Here is an 18606-nt window from a genome sequence, read left to right on the forward strand (position 1 = left end):
TAAACAAGCAACAATGTCAAAATGGTGTGAAAGTTGTGAAAAACCACTTGGCTAAAGTAAACGTGTGGGGGGACTTGACTGCCAAGAACACCCAAGGAAAGCAGTTTTAAAATAGTAGGATTTCTGAATACTGTGGTGGTCTCCTACTACTTGAGTTAACAATAATTGACAAAGTAGCAGAAGGCCAGGCCTGGCAATCACCATACACGCATCCCTACGTTGTATGAATAGTGAAAATAGCTGATCTACGAGTTCACAATACGTCCCATGTGAGCTTGTAGATCAGATTTTTTTTTCCCGCCTATAATAGTATAATATAATAATAGAGCTGTCAGGTTATAAGTGGTTAAGTATACCCGAGTTAAGCAGATATGATCGTACTCAAATACAGGCACGCACATACTTTACAAAGCCACGTGCACACACACCAACACTGAAACAGCTGTGACACGTAGACATTAGACAATACACCGGCTCCTGTTTTAACTTGTAATTCTCCCCGTCACTCTCTCTCTGATGTTCCTCCCCTAATCGTTTTTACCTCCGACTGCCTTCATTCACCAGCTGATAAAAGAGGCAGCCATCTGTAGCAAATCGCAAATCTGGTGCTTAATCCCAAATTGTATTCTTTAAAACATGGAGTGCTTCTTCGTCGGCATTTGACTGACTCAATCTCCCTTCCTCAATGGTGCGGAACAGAATAATGTTCTTCAATAGGGCAGGAAGGAAATATAGGTCTAGCCCACATTCAAAAGCGTTTCTTAATTCCTATATAGTGGCCTACTGATTGACACAATGCTTTGTCTGCAGCTCAAGACTGAAGAGTTTGGTGATTGATTAAAGGAGACAGGCAGCCAAGGTTGTTTGTCGATGGAGCCGTTTAAGCAGTTGTGCAGAGAATGCACAGATATTCTATTAGGAATGTGACAGCTTCTGCAGCAAACTTGACCATGGATTCACTTTTGTAGTTTAAAAGTTAGACAACAATATTCAATAGAAGCTTTTAACGTTAAATGTAATAACATTGTCTGTGTTTGTTTTGGGTGTTACTATGTGCGCATGGATAACTCCTGTCAAGTTAAAGCTACAATCCGGGACTTATTTGAATGAATAAAATGCTATTTCAACCAATCTGTACAGAAGAGTATGTTAATGCAACTACTGTAGCACATCTGCAGTTGAAGACGGTCTCCCTACTCTTCCATTGAGAAATGTTGACCCTGGTGTCAGGTAGCACACGGTTGGTTGGCAATTTGAATATTATTAAAGATATTTGAAGCAGAAGGTGCACTTGACTGGACACTAGATGAGCCATCACTTAATTGTAGTTTGAATATAATTACAATTACCCCTCTTCGTCTGGAGAGGGAGACTAGGGACATAAAACGTACAGATGAAATAAATGAATGAAATATACACAATTAACTTTATTACCATCAGCTGCATTTACCTGTCAAAATGGCTGCTTTGAAAAGGGTTAATTACAATTCTTTCGTTAAAAAAAAAATCCATTAAGGAAGAAGAGAAAGACAGAAGCTGTGACAATATGGCTTGGCACTAGGAAAGACCATTCATTTTTGGATCAGGCCGCCCTTCATTACAATCAGCATACACAGTAAAAGATATTCAGTGTTAATTAAAAAAAATAATGCACCTTGGGTCCATCATTACAGTCTCAGAGTTTAAATTAACACTTTACTGTTACTGTTTAGGAGCATAGTAAGTATTGCATTGACAGACAGTGTGCTGAGACTCCTGATTGCTCAAGGGTCTTTCCCTACCGAGTACCGACGGTGTTTTTTGATTGGCCAGCGAGGGAGAGCATCTGTGCCTTTCCTTCCTCCTCCTCTTCTCTCATTCTGTCCATTCCAGACAGGCAGCCACTGAGCTCTGGCTAATGACAGACTTGATTGAGCCCATTTACTCCCTCTCCTCCAGTAATGAGGGCATTAGTGGTCTGAGCAGAGCACAAGGAGCTGGGCTGGATCCCAGCCACGGCTCAGAGACGGAGTGAGAGAGAGAGAGAGAGGCATTGGCCGGAGGCCAGCAATGTTTTGGGAGGTTTTGGAACATATACAAGGGGAGGAGGCCCATTTCTGTGGAGATGAGAGTCCATTTCCTGAATAACTTTTGTCCTTGGGTTTGTCCCTTCAGGTTCTTCGGGTTGATTGGATTAGGGCTGAATACCATAAATCACAATCACCTCCAATGGAACCGCATTTACCATATACGGTATATATACGGTATAATACTTTCAGACCTTCACGAATGGTGCTTCAAGACATACAGAAGAGGGAGGCAGCTTTAGCGTTTTTAGCATTATTCTTCATCACAAGCCTGTAGACTGTCTCTGCAACAGTAGGAGTTAAGTCTACGCACAACAAAAATCACAGATTTTCAACTTAACAATGGCGAGCGACGCCATTGTGCAACAAAGTATAAATAATGAATTAATCTTCTCAGTGTGACGAAAACTACCCCCACCACATTATTTCTGCTGTATTAGTCAAGCAGAGCCCTCGCAGCGCTATTCTCCATGGGCTTGAGTCTTTTCACCTTTCAGAATAGTGCACAGCAAGAAACCTACCTTGCACAAGCTATAGCTAGTCAAAGGCAAGGAAACCATGCTATAGTGTGTGTGCATTACAGATAGAACTCCAACATGGAATTATGCCCTTATGATTCAATTCCACGCTTCTGATAAGAGCAGCTTGGGGGACAAAGTAAATAGATGCACCATGGATGGGATGATGATTGGAACCCCACGGATATAAGCACAATTTACACACACACACACACACACACACACACACACACACACACACACACACACACACACACACACACACACACACACACACACACACACACAGCTGTCAAAAGGTTCAAAGGAGTCAGCAGAAGAGAGATTGAGCGCCCAGGGATCCAAAATAGACCCTCTGTAGGAGTAAAGCAGTCGAGGGATGAAAGTTATGACAGAAGAAAGGAAGACAAATCAGAGTTGGAGAAGATGTAAAAATAATAATAAAATAACTAAAACACTTTTACTGTCCCTTCATCTCCCATAGTCACTCTTCACTTCCAACATCTGGAAAACTTGCTGTATTGGTATGCATTTGTGTGTGTGTGTGTGTGTGTGTGTGTGTGTGTGTGTGTGTGTGTGTGTGTGTGTGTGTGTGTGTGTGTAAACACTTCTGACCTCCCTCTGACCCACACAGTACCATGGGGGACTCCACCTGGCACTAGTCCCCCTAATCGGTACTTCATCATGAGGGGGGTGACATGGGTTGCACTCCAGGGTGCGAGTTTAACAGCTGGGTTCTGTCTGCGGCACACTGCCAGCCATGTATGTGGCTGGTGCTGAATACAAGCTCTGATATAGTGGACACTGGACATATTAAAGATTTGCACATACAATGCCATATATCATCATAGAGAGCGACTGAAGAAAAGGGGAAATAGGTGTCCTCTGGCTGTATCTTTTGGTTGTTTTGAGGGAACAGCCAGGGAATGGGGCAGAGTCCAGTTGAAAGCTCTATACTGTACATACAGCATGTACTGTACATACAGTACATACAGTACATAAATACATACCATAAGTACAGTTAAGTCAAACCAACAAGAAATACAATGTTGGGAGCAACAACAATCACAGGGACCACATGCTAAACAACAAATACTGTATTTGAAATAGTGGATGTTATTCCAAGGTCAGTTCATCTTGACTGTTGTACAAGGAGTGGATCCACCTGAGAGCACAGGACCATAAAACTATCAAGAGGAATGATAGGTGTGAGAAGCTTTGCCACTTGCCATCTAATCCAACGCGACACTTCGGCCGGGGGGGTGGGGGGGGGTAACTGGTCACAGTGAAAAACTGAGGCCAGGAGAGCATGGAATTATGGTCCCTAAGTGACAACCATATTCTCAGTCATGACCTTCATATCCGTCAAGTCACAGTTTTATAGGAAGGAAGGAAGGAAGGAAGAGAGAAAGAAACAAGTGCTTCCCATTGAGTTATAATTTATCTAGAGAACGGACTGCCCTGCCCCCACCTATTCATTTCAATGAAGTTGCTCACCCAGTGCATGAAGCACCCTTAAGTACCCTATTTTAAACGGTAGAAGCATGCACGCAGGAGAGTTTTAAATGCGGAAGTCTTGCAATCCTAGATTTGACCACCAGGCGACGACGGCAGCTTCACTGTTCTACCGCGGTTCTGGGGGCTTGTTGCTTCCTCCATTGTCCATGACACTGATTCATATATATAAAAAAAGCAGTTAACAACTGTTTACAACAGCATAAGTAGTTTATATGTGGCTGTGTAAACAAACCCCATCAAACAACCCAAGCCGTGCTTGTGAAACCCAAACCTATATCATGAACCCTAACACCAGTCCAGCACCACAGCAAGCTTGATAGTATGCCTGAACATGGTTTGTAATGCCGGGCTGTGCCAAATCGTGCGCAGCATGGAAGCACAATAGGAACGGTTATCAACCGCACCCCATCGTGCTCGGAATGGTTCTCTGCTACTGTGGAGAACAGTGTGATGGTTCCTTTCATGTCTAAGTGTCCTTGAATCCCATGAATCAAGATAAAGACCACAGTTGATTAAAAAAGGGGGGATGTGTGGTCTTCCACCACAGAACTGAGGGGGCGCCGATGGCTTGGGATTAAGGCACATACCACATATATAGGCTCTAATGCAGCCTCACAGCGAGTTGCGGGTTCGATTCCCGAGCTTGACGGCCTTTGCTGCATGCAACTCCCTGTCTCTCTCTCTCCCCGTTTCCTGTCCGTCTCTACTATACTATCCAAAATAAAAAGGCAGAAAAGCCCCAAAAATATAAAAAAAGAAAAAAGGGAAAAGAACCACCCTGAGGTCACATGGCTGTGTGAACTCACAGCATGGCTCCATGACTCCTTGGATTTAGAACAAAGATGTAGAGAGGAAATGTGTCCTGAGTGCAGTCTCCTCTCCTCACATCAAGCCAGTCTACGGCTGAGGAGCCTCGCAGTGGAGAGCAGGTAGTGTGTGTGAGAGTGTGAGTGTGAGTCTGTGTCTGTGTCTGTGTGTGTGTGTGTGTGTGTTTCTATCAATGACAGTAAAATGTAGTGGTTACTGTTGTCTACTTAAGAGTAAATGTACATAAAAGTTATATTATGATTATATACAGTATGGGAGCAATATTTTTGCATTAAAGTGTGTGTGTGCGTGCATGCTTGCCTGCATGTGTGTGCGTGCATGCACGCGTTCATGCTTGTGTGCATGCTGGCGAGATCCAGTCTCAGCTGAACGCAGGGCTAACAAACTCCACCTGACCTCACCGATAGACCCAAATAGACACTCAAGAATGCACAATAAAATCTCCTCCAGTAACATTTAACAGTGAGGAGGGAGAGTGAGATGGAGTCAAGTGAAGCGAATGGGAAGCTTCCACTGAAGCCAAGGAATAAACTCCAGATACCACCAGGATGACACCAGGAGTCCAGGGGTGGACATCCCCCTCTGCTGATGACACTGGGTATTACAAATCATTTGCCCCCACTGTACTGGGAAGAATAGGACAAGATGCCCCCAACCCTCTTCAAGCCCTTGGTCAGACCCAGAATATTGCTGATATGTTACTAAACATTCCATTAAAAAAAGAGAAAGAAATAGAGAAAGAAAAGCAAAGAAAAGCAACTGACAAAGGAATTGACCATATTCACACAGTGGCCATTTTGCTTTTAATTAATGGCTGAATTTGCATGGCGTAAAACAATAAAATTGTCCAATACCACTAAACATAAACAACATCGTCTTCATTATCATGTAACGCACAAAACCTAAGTTAATCACCTAGGGCAGACACTTTTGAGGGGCAGCTGTGAAACACAGTGAGCAAATTTGCCCTAGTATGACCATAGCGTTAAGTAAAAGGAAAATGAGGTGAATATAGTCTATTGAGATTAACTACCTTTGGCAGGCTGGCGACTGGGGTAGGGGCTGGGCTCAGTTCACCGTCAGATTCCTCCGGAACGGCAGAATCCTCCTTACGCTTGACTTCTAGGATGAGCTGCGCCAAAAAGGTCTGCTGGAACCGGGTCCGCTTCCCGAGGGCGCCTGATTGGTCCAAACAGCAACGGTTATCTTTCTCCCAAAATTACCATTTCATTTGGCATAGCATGACAATTCTTGCTTACACACTTCATACTTTATGCAAATGCATGTGCAAAGCTAGCATCAACCCATCATGTAACAATTTTACCTTCTTCCCAATAACTGACCATAATTCACACAGCGGCCATTTTGCTCTTACTACATAATATACAGGGTAGGCTGTGTGTGTGTAAAATTATAATGATTAGCTATTCCAAAAATACAGACACTTTAGAGCTCAGACGAACCAGTCATCTTAATTGAATTCCTTCTGGGTTTCTTCCAACCACAGTGGATACAGTATGCTGCCTTCTCATTGTATAATTGGTGTGGTTATAGTTTTCTTATTTATTTTGTATTTGATCAACTGGTGGGAGTTTAGGTATTATACCAATTCCTCCAATCATTTATAGTTCTTGTCACTGCTAACCCCTACTCTTGGTATTGGGGAGCCATGTTTGTAGACGGCTGATAAGCATGGAGTTGCCAGCCACTTCTTTTCACCTGACATTGAGGAGTTTCTGCGGGAGGGCGTAACGCATGTAGAGGAACATGCTATGCCTCCAAAATGTTCTCCCTGCTGAACAGGCCAGACAAACCTGTAGGTGTCACTAATACAGACAACACACTTCCCTGACAGCTTCTGACCTAGGAACATGGCTGTTGGGAGTGCCCGGACAAGCTGGAAGCACCATGGAGATATTGAACCCCAGGCTCTACATTGGTGGGCAAGAACTTTCCCCCTGCACCAACCGGACGTGCGTAAACTTTTTTTTAATTATGTCTATTGCCCATCTCTTCTAACCAATAATCAAGCAACCACCTGTCCTGGTCCAAGTAATGACAGTGAGGTAGTTCTACCTACCGGTCAGGTTGGTCTCCAGTCCAGACAGCTCCTGAGCCTTCTGGATGTGTGTCTTGGCGTGCTGGTATTCATAGTAGGACAGGCGGATGTACACACACTCCAGGTGGAACTGGATGGCCAGGTTCCTGTGGCATCTGTCTGAGAACAGAGTCTCACACGTCAGCACTGCGGGAGGAGAAAAGGGGAGAAGACTTGTCATGAATCTATGGCACTGAAGAATGCCGAGTCTGACTGAACTTGAACCAAATCTCCCTTTGTAGACATTCAGGAACCTGGACCAGACGCTTGAGCTGCAATGCAGGGAAGGTTTCACTGAATGGCCCATTTTCACAGTGCATTACATTTAATCAAAACATATATATAATTTCAAATAGACAAACAAATAGTTAAGACAATTAGCACTCTCTGGATCCTTTCAGCTGTATTATCTTGGTTGTCCTGCCAGCACTGTACGTAGCCCGACTTCCTCTGCATTCTCCCCTGCAACAAAACAGCACAAGCCGCAGCGCCCTACCCTAGCATCCTACAGAGCAGAGACCTTGAGGCGACACATTAAAAAGACAAGTAGATCTGAGATATGGAGGCGACTATGGAAAGTGTAGTCTCCTATCATCTCTTGCTTAGCCTCCATCCCCACCCCACAATATCACTATTAGTCTGGTCTCGTCGCATGTTGTGGAGAGATTGTCCCTGGCTGAAAACAGGAGAAAAGAGAATGTGTATAATTCATGACGAGGAGTCATACACCCTCAACAGTCCCCCCTCCAATTCAACATTTATGAGCAATCTGTGGTCAGGGACTGATGGGGGGGCCCTGTGCGCAATAGGTGACAGAGATTTACTCGTAATGCCTCTGTGTCACCTTCACCAAGCTTGATTTCATGCCAGAGGAAAATTCGCTTCCTGCTGTTTTTTTTACACGCGCACCGTGAAAGACGGAGGAAAAACATTTTCCACACAAAAATAATTAAGTACCATCAAAACCCCTTCCCCCGAGTGGAAATACACCCTGATAGCATGTACCCTGACAATGGTGAAAAGAATGAGTTGGGCTAGAGCAAAGGGAAGAAGAGCAGGGTGTCAGAGTGAGAGGTGCGAGGCATTATCCAAAGTCACCTCGCAGGATGTAATGTGGACAGACAAACAAAACAGTGGCGTAGCCCCACACACCAGCGATGCGTGTCAGATTCAATTCCACTGCTGTACACCACCATGAGCTAAACACAGAGCCTTTCGCTCCTTACAGAGCACCGTGTTTGAGTCACCGTGGCACAAATTAAAATGTTTTTGCATTGCTATAATGCTATTACACCGTGATACCTTTACGGCAACGCCTTCATGAGGTTTGCTGTCTTGAGTATTGTTGAATGATCGATATCAACTTGTATTCCCATTCTGTGCCAGTGCTGTGCTCTGATGAAAACAAGCTAATACACATGCCGGGGATGGAAATAAGACTCAAAGTCAATGCGTCGTCATGTTTTATTCATATCGCCCTTTGTCGACTCGAAAACACCGCTGGCTCCTACCTCGACCAGTGTTACTGACAGTTGCAGAGGAAAAATGGGATTGTACCAACAGAAGAAAAAGTTTAAATTAAAAACTTCTCCCATATCTGCATGGCTGATACAACAGTGCACTCGCCTTTCTCCTCATCTCCACAGAAAGAGGAGTATGCGGTCCTTTTTTCATTGGCTGCTGGTCTGGAATATGGATTGGGTTTGTTGTTATTATCCACCGCTTGCAAGGTCCTCCCACCCTTCACACTCTGTTAACCATCGCACAACAAAACACATTCACATTTCACAACCCCCCACCCCCCCCCCCCCCCCCCACACACACACCTAGAGTACCGGTACTCTCAAACATGTTCCAATGCTCTTGATAAGGTCGATAATAATTAAAAAACAACCTTAAATGTTCGCTAACGAAAATTGGCTCTTGAGTATGGGAGCCGTGAGGCAGAGGGCGTAAATTAGCTATTCTGTAGAAAAATACTGACTAAACCAATTAATCAAACACTATTATTCTGCTAAACATAAGCAACGGATAATAAACTGATTGCATTTCTCCAGCGGAATGTGTGCCAGAGCCACAGTTAATGAAAGTAAGTAGGAAGTCCGTCCAAGTGGAATAGTAGGAAAATGGGGGGAAAGCATCAATTTCTCTGGAGTAATCTCCTCACAGCTAGCAAAGCACCGCAGGTCTGCGTGTGTGGGAGGAGCAAGGGGGAACCTTTTGGCACGCAATCTGTCAACGCTGAGAGGTGTTAAACACACGAGAGCCACCCTCAGACACCTGTGTGTGTGTGTGTGTGTGTGTGTGTGTGTGTGTGTGTGTGTGTGTGTGTGTGTGTGTGTGTGTGTGTGTGTGTGTGTGTGTGTGTGTGTGTGTGTGTGTGTGTGTGTGTGTGTTCGCGTGCGGCACCTGCATTAGGAGGTGTTGCATGTTTTATGTCCTCTCAACCATCACTGGGGAACAAAGTGCAATCAACTGTTTAGCACAATATACACGTATAATACAGTACAATGTTTCCCTTATAATTGTACAGGCATGGTGGGCGCGCCAGGTCAACGAGAACCCCCACCAGGCCGACAGAATCCTTGTCGGACTTTCTGTTGAATATCCCAGTGATCTTACCATGTAGAGACTTTGGCTAATCGACAGTAAAGTCAGGCAAGTTTTATGGAGATCGGAAATGTTTGAAAAAATTGCATAAAACAATATGCAAATTGGGCACTAAACCATACATGGAAGTCAAAAACACATATTTTGAGAAAAGTTGTTTAATTTTGTATAGAAAGGAATTCAACTCTTAAGGTGTCATTCTGTGGTAGTCATAGCTTGGCAGAGCCCACAGAACACTTGGCAGTATAGTCCTAATATTTAAAAAAAGTAATTGGTAAATGTATCGGTGTGGTGTGTAGTATTTATATTACCTCCACCGAGGTGGTAATGTTTTCCATCTGCTTGTTTTGTCTGTCTATTAGCAGGATATCTTAAGCCGTTGTGAACGGATTTATGCAAAACTTGGTCCTGGGCCAAGGAAGAAATTATGATCTTTTCACGCTGATTAGTCAAAAGCCTCACTGTGTCCCTCACTCGTCGAACTCGAGGGGACACATAGGTCTGGAAGGTTCGATGATGACGGACTGCCCAGAACCGTGGTGGTCAAGCTCCTCAGGTTCAAAGACAAAGAACCAAAAAAGCTCTACATCAATAAGGACTATTCCGAAAAAGTTTAACAGAAAAGAAAGGATCTTCTCCCCAGCTCAGAGAGGCATACAACCAAGGCAATATTGCGTACCTCAGATTGCGTAAGCCTAATTATCTTGGTTTTATTTTTTTGCTTATTTTCCTTTGGTTTTCAGACACGCCTCTTGTGTTAGGGTTAGGGTTTCATTTGATATATTTTCATGATGAACCTGGACACTGGACACTAACCAGCCGACTCAGGTTAACGGGTACAAATTTCATTCAGGACTAAAAGTATTTTTTTTCATAGGCTAATGTTGACCCTGATACGAACTCTACAGTTTTTAACCAAGGCACCTCATCTTGTGATTATTATTCCAAAGATTCTTTAAAGTCTATCTGCTTTTCTTTATTTCATCAAAATATTCGCAATCTAAATAATACCCAAAATAATGCAAATCTTAATCGCTATCTTGACATACTCCCCATAAATTTTACGGTTATTGGATTGACTGAAAAATGGTTGGACAGATATAAAGTAAATAAGTTTTTTTATTAATAACTATAATCACCACCAGAGCTATAGAACCGAGCGAGGGGGAGGTGGTGTGTCTCTCTTTGTTAAAGAGGGCATCCAATTCTCCCCACGCAACGATCTCGCTGCTTTAATTGGATTCCGGTGTTTTATCTTGTACCTCAATCAGTTAGAGTAGGCCTAAACCACAGCAATGATCTATCCATAGTAAATTGGGATGAGGTCATAAACGAACATGAAACCCAAGCTGCATACAACATCTTCCATGGTATATATTTAAAACCTTTTGAAAGTTCTATGATAATGCATTTTCGGAATCACATAACGACATGAAATCCACAAGGAAGATTATTAATTAACTTCAACTGCGTGTGTGTGTGTGTGTGTGTGTGTGTGTGTGTGTGTGTGTGTGTGTGTGTGTGTGTGTGTGTGTGTGTGTGTGTGTGTGTGTGTGTGTGTGTGTGTGTGTGTGTGTGTGTGTGTGTATACAATATATAGGTATGTGTATGTCATATTTATATTTGTTATGGATAATATTTGCCTTTATTCATACAGAATATTCCTCACATATTGATAAATCTATATTTCCAATAACTATTATAATTTTACATGGTTATAGCACTATCTGCTACTACTACGGTTATTATTGGTATTATGTATTATCAGTATTTTGTATTATTATCATCACTATAACTATTTTATTATTTTTATTTATTGACATTTCTATATTCGTTGTTATTATTATTATTGTTGTTGTAGCATATTCCCCATATCTTCATTGACACCGTAGTTTTTAAGCTTTAATGATAGCTTTTAGGAAGGCCACCCGACAAGCCCTTCTGGGTTTTTTTTGGGCTTTTCCGGCACATCAGGTTATAATTTAGATTTTTGTTCCTTTCCATATAAAAGTATAGTTTGTTTCCCCATTTTTGTTTTTATCACAGGTTTTAAAAATGTATGTGCAAATGAACTAAACTAAACTAAAAGGACACGTTTATTTTGTTTATTCTATTATTTCTGTTTAATTACGGGGCCAGAGCTCTGCTCTGGACACGTATTGTTATTGGCAGTATTCTGTCACTTCTTCTTCTTCTGCCACTTTTCGCAGTTCTGGCTGAACCGCGCTGTCGCTTTTTACGAAACTCGGCCATATGGTAGATGGTCATGAAAAACGATCAAAAAATAATTCTCACAATCTTTCGTCGAAAGGTGGCGCTATAGCACTCAATTGAAAATGCCAACTTTGACCAGGTACAACTCATGCCCTGTTTGACCTACAGCCATGAAACTTGGATACACATATGCGTCTCCTCATGCTGAACAACTTTCACCCTCTGACTTTTGACCTCTGACCTTTAGATCTCCCACCATTTTGAATTATATGAAAAACAGTCATTGGCTCCTAACTTCTGCATTTTTTCACTTATGGAAAATCCGTTGGAAATTTTTGTAGGCAGTGGTCCAAGGTTCAAGTGCTAAACGTTTCGTGCAGATTGCTCAAAAATCCCAGGAGGAGATAGATTTTAACTATTACAGTTTAAAGAAAATTATTCATCTGTGCCTAAAACATACATGCAGACTCACATTTCTTTGAAACTTTGCAGAAATGTACAGGGTCATTCCAAATATCACTGAAACCAATCTTACTCCAATTGGCCAAAAGGGGGCGCTATAGCAATTTTTTGAAAAGGCAGACTTTAAACAGGCATAAGTCATGCCTCGTTTGGCCGAAAGTCGTGAAACTTGCTTACACGTGTGCCTTGACTCATGAGGAACACACGTATCGATTTGACCATTAAGCTCCGCCCTTAGATTTTCCGCAATTTTGAGCAGTTTGAAAAATACTTGTTTTTGCCAGTTCTGGCTTAACCGTGCATACGCTTTTTACGAAACTCGGCCATATGGTAGATGCTCATGAAAAACTACCAAGAAATAATTCTCACACTCATTCGTCAAAGGGTGGCGCTATAGCACTCAATTGAAAGTGCCAACTTTGAACAGGTACAACTCATGCCCTGTTTGACCTACAACCATGAAACTTCGATACACACATGCGTCTCTTCATTCCCGACAACTTTCGTGGTCTGACTTTTGACCTCTGACCTTTAGATCTCCCACCATTTTGAATTATATGAAAAACAGTCATTGGCTCCTAACTTCTGCATTTTTTCACTTATGGAAAATCCGTTGGAAATTTTTGTAGGCAGAGGTCCAAAGTTCAAGTGGTAAACGTTTCGTGCAGATTGCTCAAAAATCCCAGGAGGAGATAGATTGTAACTATTACAGTTTTATGAAAATTATTCATCTGTGCCTAAAACATACATGCAGACTCACATTTCTTTGAAACTTTGCAGAAATGTACAGGGTCATTCCAAATATCACTGAAACCAATCTTACTCCAATTGGCCAAAAGGGGGTGCTATAGCAATTTTTTGAAAAGGCAGACTTTAAACAGGCATAAGTCATGCCTCGTTTGGCCGAAAGTCGTGAAACTTGCTTACACTTGTGCCTTGACTCATGAGGAACACATCTATCGCTTTGACCAGTAAGCTCCGCCCTTAGATTGTCTGCAATTTTGAGCAGTTTGAAAAACACTTAAACCCAGGATTTTTCAGCTATTTGCGTGAAACTGTATCATCTGTGTGATCTCCTTTTTCACAGTTACTTGTCTGTTGGGCCAATGGCGTCTCCCTTAAATGAATGCCTCACAATCTCAAGGTCGCCAGTTCAAGCCTCACTTGATGCAGACATAATTTAAGTTGAATTGCAAACAACATGACTGTATCAATGAATACATGTGCAAATGGTAAAGATAACCTGAAATGCTTATTTGAGAGTACGTTTTTTCAACGTATGACATACTTCATTCTGAAAATAGCTGATCTACAATCTCACAACTTTTCATGGTTTGTGAGCTTGTAGATCGGCTACTTTCACTAGTTTTGGTTCTGAGGAGATGTACAATTTCTTCATTGGTAAATGGTTTGTGAACGAGTGATCTTAGTGTTAGTGAAACAGGGGCTTGGTTCATGAAAGAAGGCAAGAGTTTATGATCTTCAACAGACAATATCAGCCTGGACAAAGCTATAGCACTATAGGTAGTGTTGCAGCCTATTAGTCTGAAGGTTGAGAGTTCGAATCCTGTTAATGGCAGTAGGTTGAGATGTCCAATCAAACCATTATGTTTCCATCTCTCTCTCTCATCAATCTATTGTTTCCATGTCACTCTCTCTCTCTCTCTTCAATCTATTCCGTTTCCATGTCTCTCTCTCTCTCTATTCACTGGCCCCGTATTATCGCTGCTTGCAGCTATATTTATTGGTTATTATTGTGATCCTTTGTTTTGTATGTACTCATTGACTGCCAAGGACGAGAATTTGCGAGAATTCGTCCAAACTCCCACACCGCCACTTTCACTTTCTACTCACACGGATCCAGAAATAACGTCATCCGAAGATTTCCGCCTCCATCCACATCCTGTTTAGCGTTTTCATGAAAGCAGCTGTGTCTTGAGTTGACTTTTTTTCATTGCATTCGGCGAGACATAGTATTTTCAACGTGCTCTAATAAAGGAAGGGACGGTTATAAAATGTTTTCCTCTGGACGACTTTTGGATCCCCTTTGTGTTTACAAACGGTCTGACGAGCAATCATAATGGATACAAATGTTCTGTGGCCAGTTGGGGAGGTGGGAAAGACGTGCATTTTTGACGGAAGATGCTGTTATCGGCGTGCTGCGATGATTTACTGTAGAGGTGTCACATCCGCTTTATCGCTTGATCATTTCAGAGCTTCCGTGCTCCAGACTGTATGAGGGAAGCATTTGGAAATTGTGGGAGGCAATAGCCTGTCGCTGTCCATTGGCCATGGTGCTGAACCATTCACCAGTCGATGCATGCAGAGTGATCTATGCTGCCTTGCTTTGTCCTTTGTATTGCTACTGGCAAACTGCTTTCATTTACTCTATTCTTGCACTTGTATAGTTAGTCGTTCTGGATAAAAGCATCTGCTAAATGCCTAAATTGTAATCGTAAATTGTATGAAGTTACAGTTACATCAGCTAACAGTAGCACCAAAACACTGTATGTGCTCTATTGAGCATATTTCACAGTTTTGAGACGCCTTTATCCGAAAGTCCTTAGCAATGTTCAAAAGCAAAAAACACAGGCAAAACCCCCAAAAAGAAACACATTTCCAAAGGCACCAAAATGCCTAATGTTTTTTTTATTGATTCTAACAAATGTATTTTTTTAACTGAAGTTTGTAACATTGTTTAAGATGCTCTGTATGCAATTCTGGAGTTTTAATTATAATATGTAGGTCACCATCACAGCTTATTTTTATGCAATGAATGCAGCTTATTAAGTCATCCTCTCCATTTGATCACTTCAGGCCTGAAAACAATTCTAGAGGAAACACTGAAACAGTGTGACAAATAAGAGAAGTGAGCAATGTACACTAATTACTTTTAATGAAATAAACAAGAAAACCTACTCAAGCAGGAAATAACATAATTGCATGCCTTAGTTCTGAGAGCCGTTGTAATAATGTACATAGAAGACCAACACTAAATGGGATAGCTATTAAGAAATACAGAGAAGATATAGGTTTTCCCCACTTGGATCTATTGTAATATATATATATAGAAATATAGGTTATGAACATGACCCACATTCTCTTTTTGTGACTAATTGGGATAATTTAATTATATAATTATTTTGTCTCCGAAATTATTTTAGTTCACTATATATGTATTGTTTTGTGTGTGATTTGTCAGGTGTCCTGATTGTATGTTTCTTTAACCTTGTTGTTCCCTTTTGATGTATGTGGGTTTGTAAAGAAAATGTAAAAAACTAAAAGGAAGTACGTTTAGTTGTATGACAAGTATGATTGTATGCAGCACTTCAATAAAAAAGTAAAATAAAAACAAGTGAGGTGTATCTTGCTATGATATTGCATAATTGGCTGGCAGGCCTTTACCGTTACAGATCATCCAGGGTGTTTTTGTTTCTTATCGTTTTTTTTTTTTTTTTAAATCTTACACATTATTTTTAATCCATCTTGTATTCCCTTCCTCATTAGCAGAACTACCGCAGGGGGGAAAGGGTGCAAGTGCCCCACGGCTCACTAGGGCCATTCGTTTGTTAATTATTTTTTCATTATTCGATTTGTTCCAATCATGATGTACCGGTGGCTCGGTATGCTGCTTTTCTCTCTTGGGAATTTTACCCCTCTGTAATAACCAGATGCCTGAAGAAAGTCCATGACCGAAACTTTGCCTTTATAATAAAAGTTGTCTTTATTGTGCAAGTGTAGACGGTGTGCGGGTACTTCATCTACGCACCCGTCCCTATAGCTGACAAGTTGTGCAAAAGACTTTGCTTCTCCATCCCTCTGTAATTGAAAGGCATGGTGTCGCTGTCCACTGGTGGTGGTGCTGAACCCGTCGCCAGTCGACGCATGGAAAGCGGCGTGTGCCGTCCATGGTTTGTCCACTGTATTGTGACTGGCAACCTGTTTTCCTTTGTCATTCAGAACAAGCTTGTCTTACAGCTTTCTTAGCTCAATAAGTTATTTTACAGTCGTAAATGTTATAATTTCCCCCACTCTGCACTGAGAGTCAAGCTAGTTACAATAACAGAGTTGATAGCTCTATATATGTACTGTTGAGCTATGCAACCAAGTTGGCAGGGTGAGAGACAGCTTTCTGACTCATAATAAGTGACTCAATGGCAAAGTGTCTGCCCTATAGGAAGAGGCTATCACTCCTCTGGATAACAGCATCAAGACTACCATACCTACAATACAATTACATAATCTCCCTGAAGAGGGATATCCGTACAAGAGCGTCTGAAGACACTGGAGGAGTACAGCCCATAGAGAGTTACTAATTGAATGCTGGACAAAGAACTAACATTACCAAAAGTAATTTAGCTCACAAAGTTATGCCATTGAAAGATTCCTTTAGAATGTTCAAAAAGCCAATATTACCGGGCAACAAATACAATTAGAACCAGAAAGAACCACACATTTTGTAGAATTAAATTGGTTCTGGCAATTAAACTTTGACTTTGAATCATGTCCAGACACGAAGCTTTGGTATTACTCATATCTCTGTAACGCAACATTGTGGTTTGTAATGGCAGCAGTGGCGCCGTGCCTAGCCCAGTGACAGCACCAACAGTGACAGAAGGGAAGGCTGGCCCTGGTGCCACCTGGCAGTGATCACTGAATGGGACCCATCACTGGCCCTGACTGGATGATGTACGAACATGACCAGCTTACACAAACTCCTGGCCCTGACTATGTCTGCATATCCCAAAACTCAAATCATCCTGTCCCTGGAATTGACATGGGGTAACAGCCTGGCACCATAGCCAGCGCAAGACAATGTGTATCTCTGCCAAGGGAAAAAGTACACTATTATGTGCCTGCGGCAGCAAAGAGCATTGTTCTCAGATGGCGTTGAGACTGAGGTGAAGCATCAAGGCTGCACTGTGTCTCTCCAGACAGCTCCAGATGGATATTTGGCTGTTGGTCTCCTATGGTGTGATTAGACAAGACGACCAGTACAGGTACTGTAGGCATGAGATGGTTGGGGGGGAGAAAGAGTCTAACCCACCTGACATTTCCTTCCTCCGCCAGCCTAATTACAGTACCTCCCTCCCTCCATCTGTCCCTTCTTCCTTGGTGCCCACCCCCCCCCCTCCCTCCTCCAGAGTGTGGTGGTTAAGACAGCCCATCAGGATGAGTCGCCAGCAGCGCCAGCCAAGGGGTCAGCTTCGACTACGCTGTGGACAGGTGCTGAGGAGAAATGCCGAAGTGCCAGCCGAGGTTCTGCATTTTACATGCAAATGCGGGTTGTTAGCGGGGACACACATGCCTCAAATGCAGTGCAACGCCATTTGGTGTCCTACCACACCCACCCATGTACAAACTTTGTTTTTTATTGTTGTTGTGAACTATGATGGTTCTATTTTACATAATCTATTATCAAATCTATTCTATTATCTGAGCAAAATAATGATATTCCAAAAAAAAACATTTAGCTGTAAAATATGTTTTTTATAAAATTGAAATACGTCAATATTTACAATGTCCATGATTACAAATTTAAATCATCAAGAAGTAATGCTTGATGTTCACTGAAATAACAAGTAACTATGGGATAAAAGCCATAAATTAACTTCTGTCCGTGCTTAATTTCAGAGACAGTTGTTGCAGTAGCTCATAGTATTAGCATTATACTATAAATTACCATTATGCTATAAACCAACTATAAATCCTTAGTGACATTTTTAAGTCACTGCAAAAACCTGACCTCTCACTTCCACATAAAATATCAGAGAGTGGAATTGGCACAGAATCCTGATCTGTTTTAACTTGATACTAGACTGAATTCTATTTAGTGCAGCAGGTTAATGACGTAATCGTTCACTTTGTGATGCAAGCATGAAATTTGGCACCCATACTCTTATGGAAAAGGGCGCTTGCCACTCAAAAATTCAAGATGGTGACCATTTCTTTCAAGATGGCCACCACCTTAGCGGAGCAGATAGTTAGCAGATGAGTTACACAGCAGTGATGCCACCATTGTGCCCTGGTTGTGCAATGACATTCACTCTATTATAATAAGCTATATAAGACATAATGATACAACCCCTGGAAGTCATCTTGAAAAAAGGCGGCCATGTTGATTTTTGGGGGTGGCTAGCTCCCCTTTTCATAAGAGTGGACCTTGAAGAGTATTTGTGCCAAATATCATCCTTGTATCACAACCTGAAAGATTATATCACCAGCTGCTCCGCTAAGGTGGTGGCCATCTTGAAAGAAATGGTTGCCACCTTGGAGTTTTGAGTGGCCAGTG

At 42.0% G+C, this 18606-nt stretch overlaps 1 protein-coding gene across 2 annotated transcripts in view; it reads right to left on the reverse strand.

The window, feature by feature from the left end:
• Positions 1 to 18606, reverse strand: part of ttc27 (tetratricopeptide repeat domain 27) — a 157482-nt gene that overhangs the window by 115699 nt on the left and 23177 nt on the right. For both annotated transcript variants that reach the window (XM_084076719.1, XM_084076718.1), the window contains 2 exons: positions 7011 to 7175; positions 5964 to 6109 (listed from right to left, as the gene is read on the reverse strand). In XM_084076719.1, coding sequence (XP_083932845.1) covers positions 5964 to 6109; positions 7011 to 7175 — 311 coding nt within the window. The remainder of the gene's footprint in view (positions 1 to 5963; positions 6110 to 7010; positions 7176 to 18606) is intronic.

This window comes from Gymnoscopelus microlampas (assembly GCF_963454915.1).
Source record: "Gymnoscopelus microlampas genome assembly, chromosome: 13".
NCBI lineage: Eukaryota > Metazoa > Chordata > Actinopteri > Myctophiformes > Myctophidae > Gymnoscopelus > Gymnoscopelus microlampas.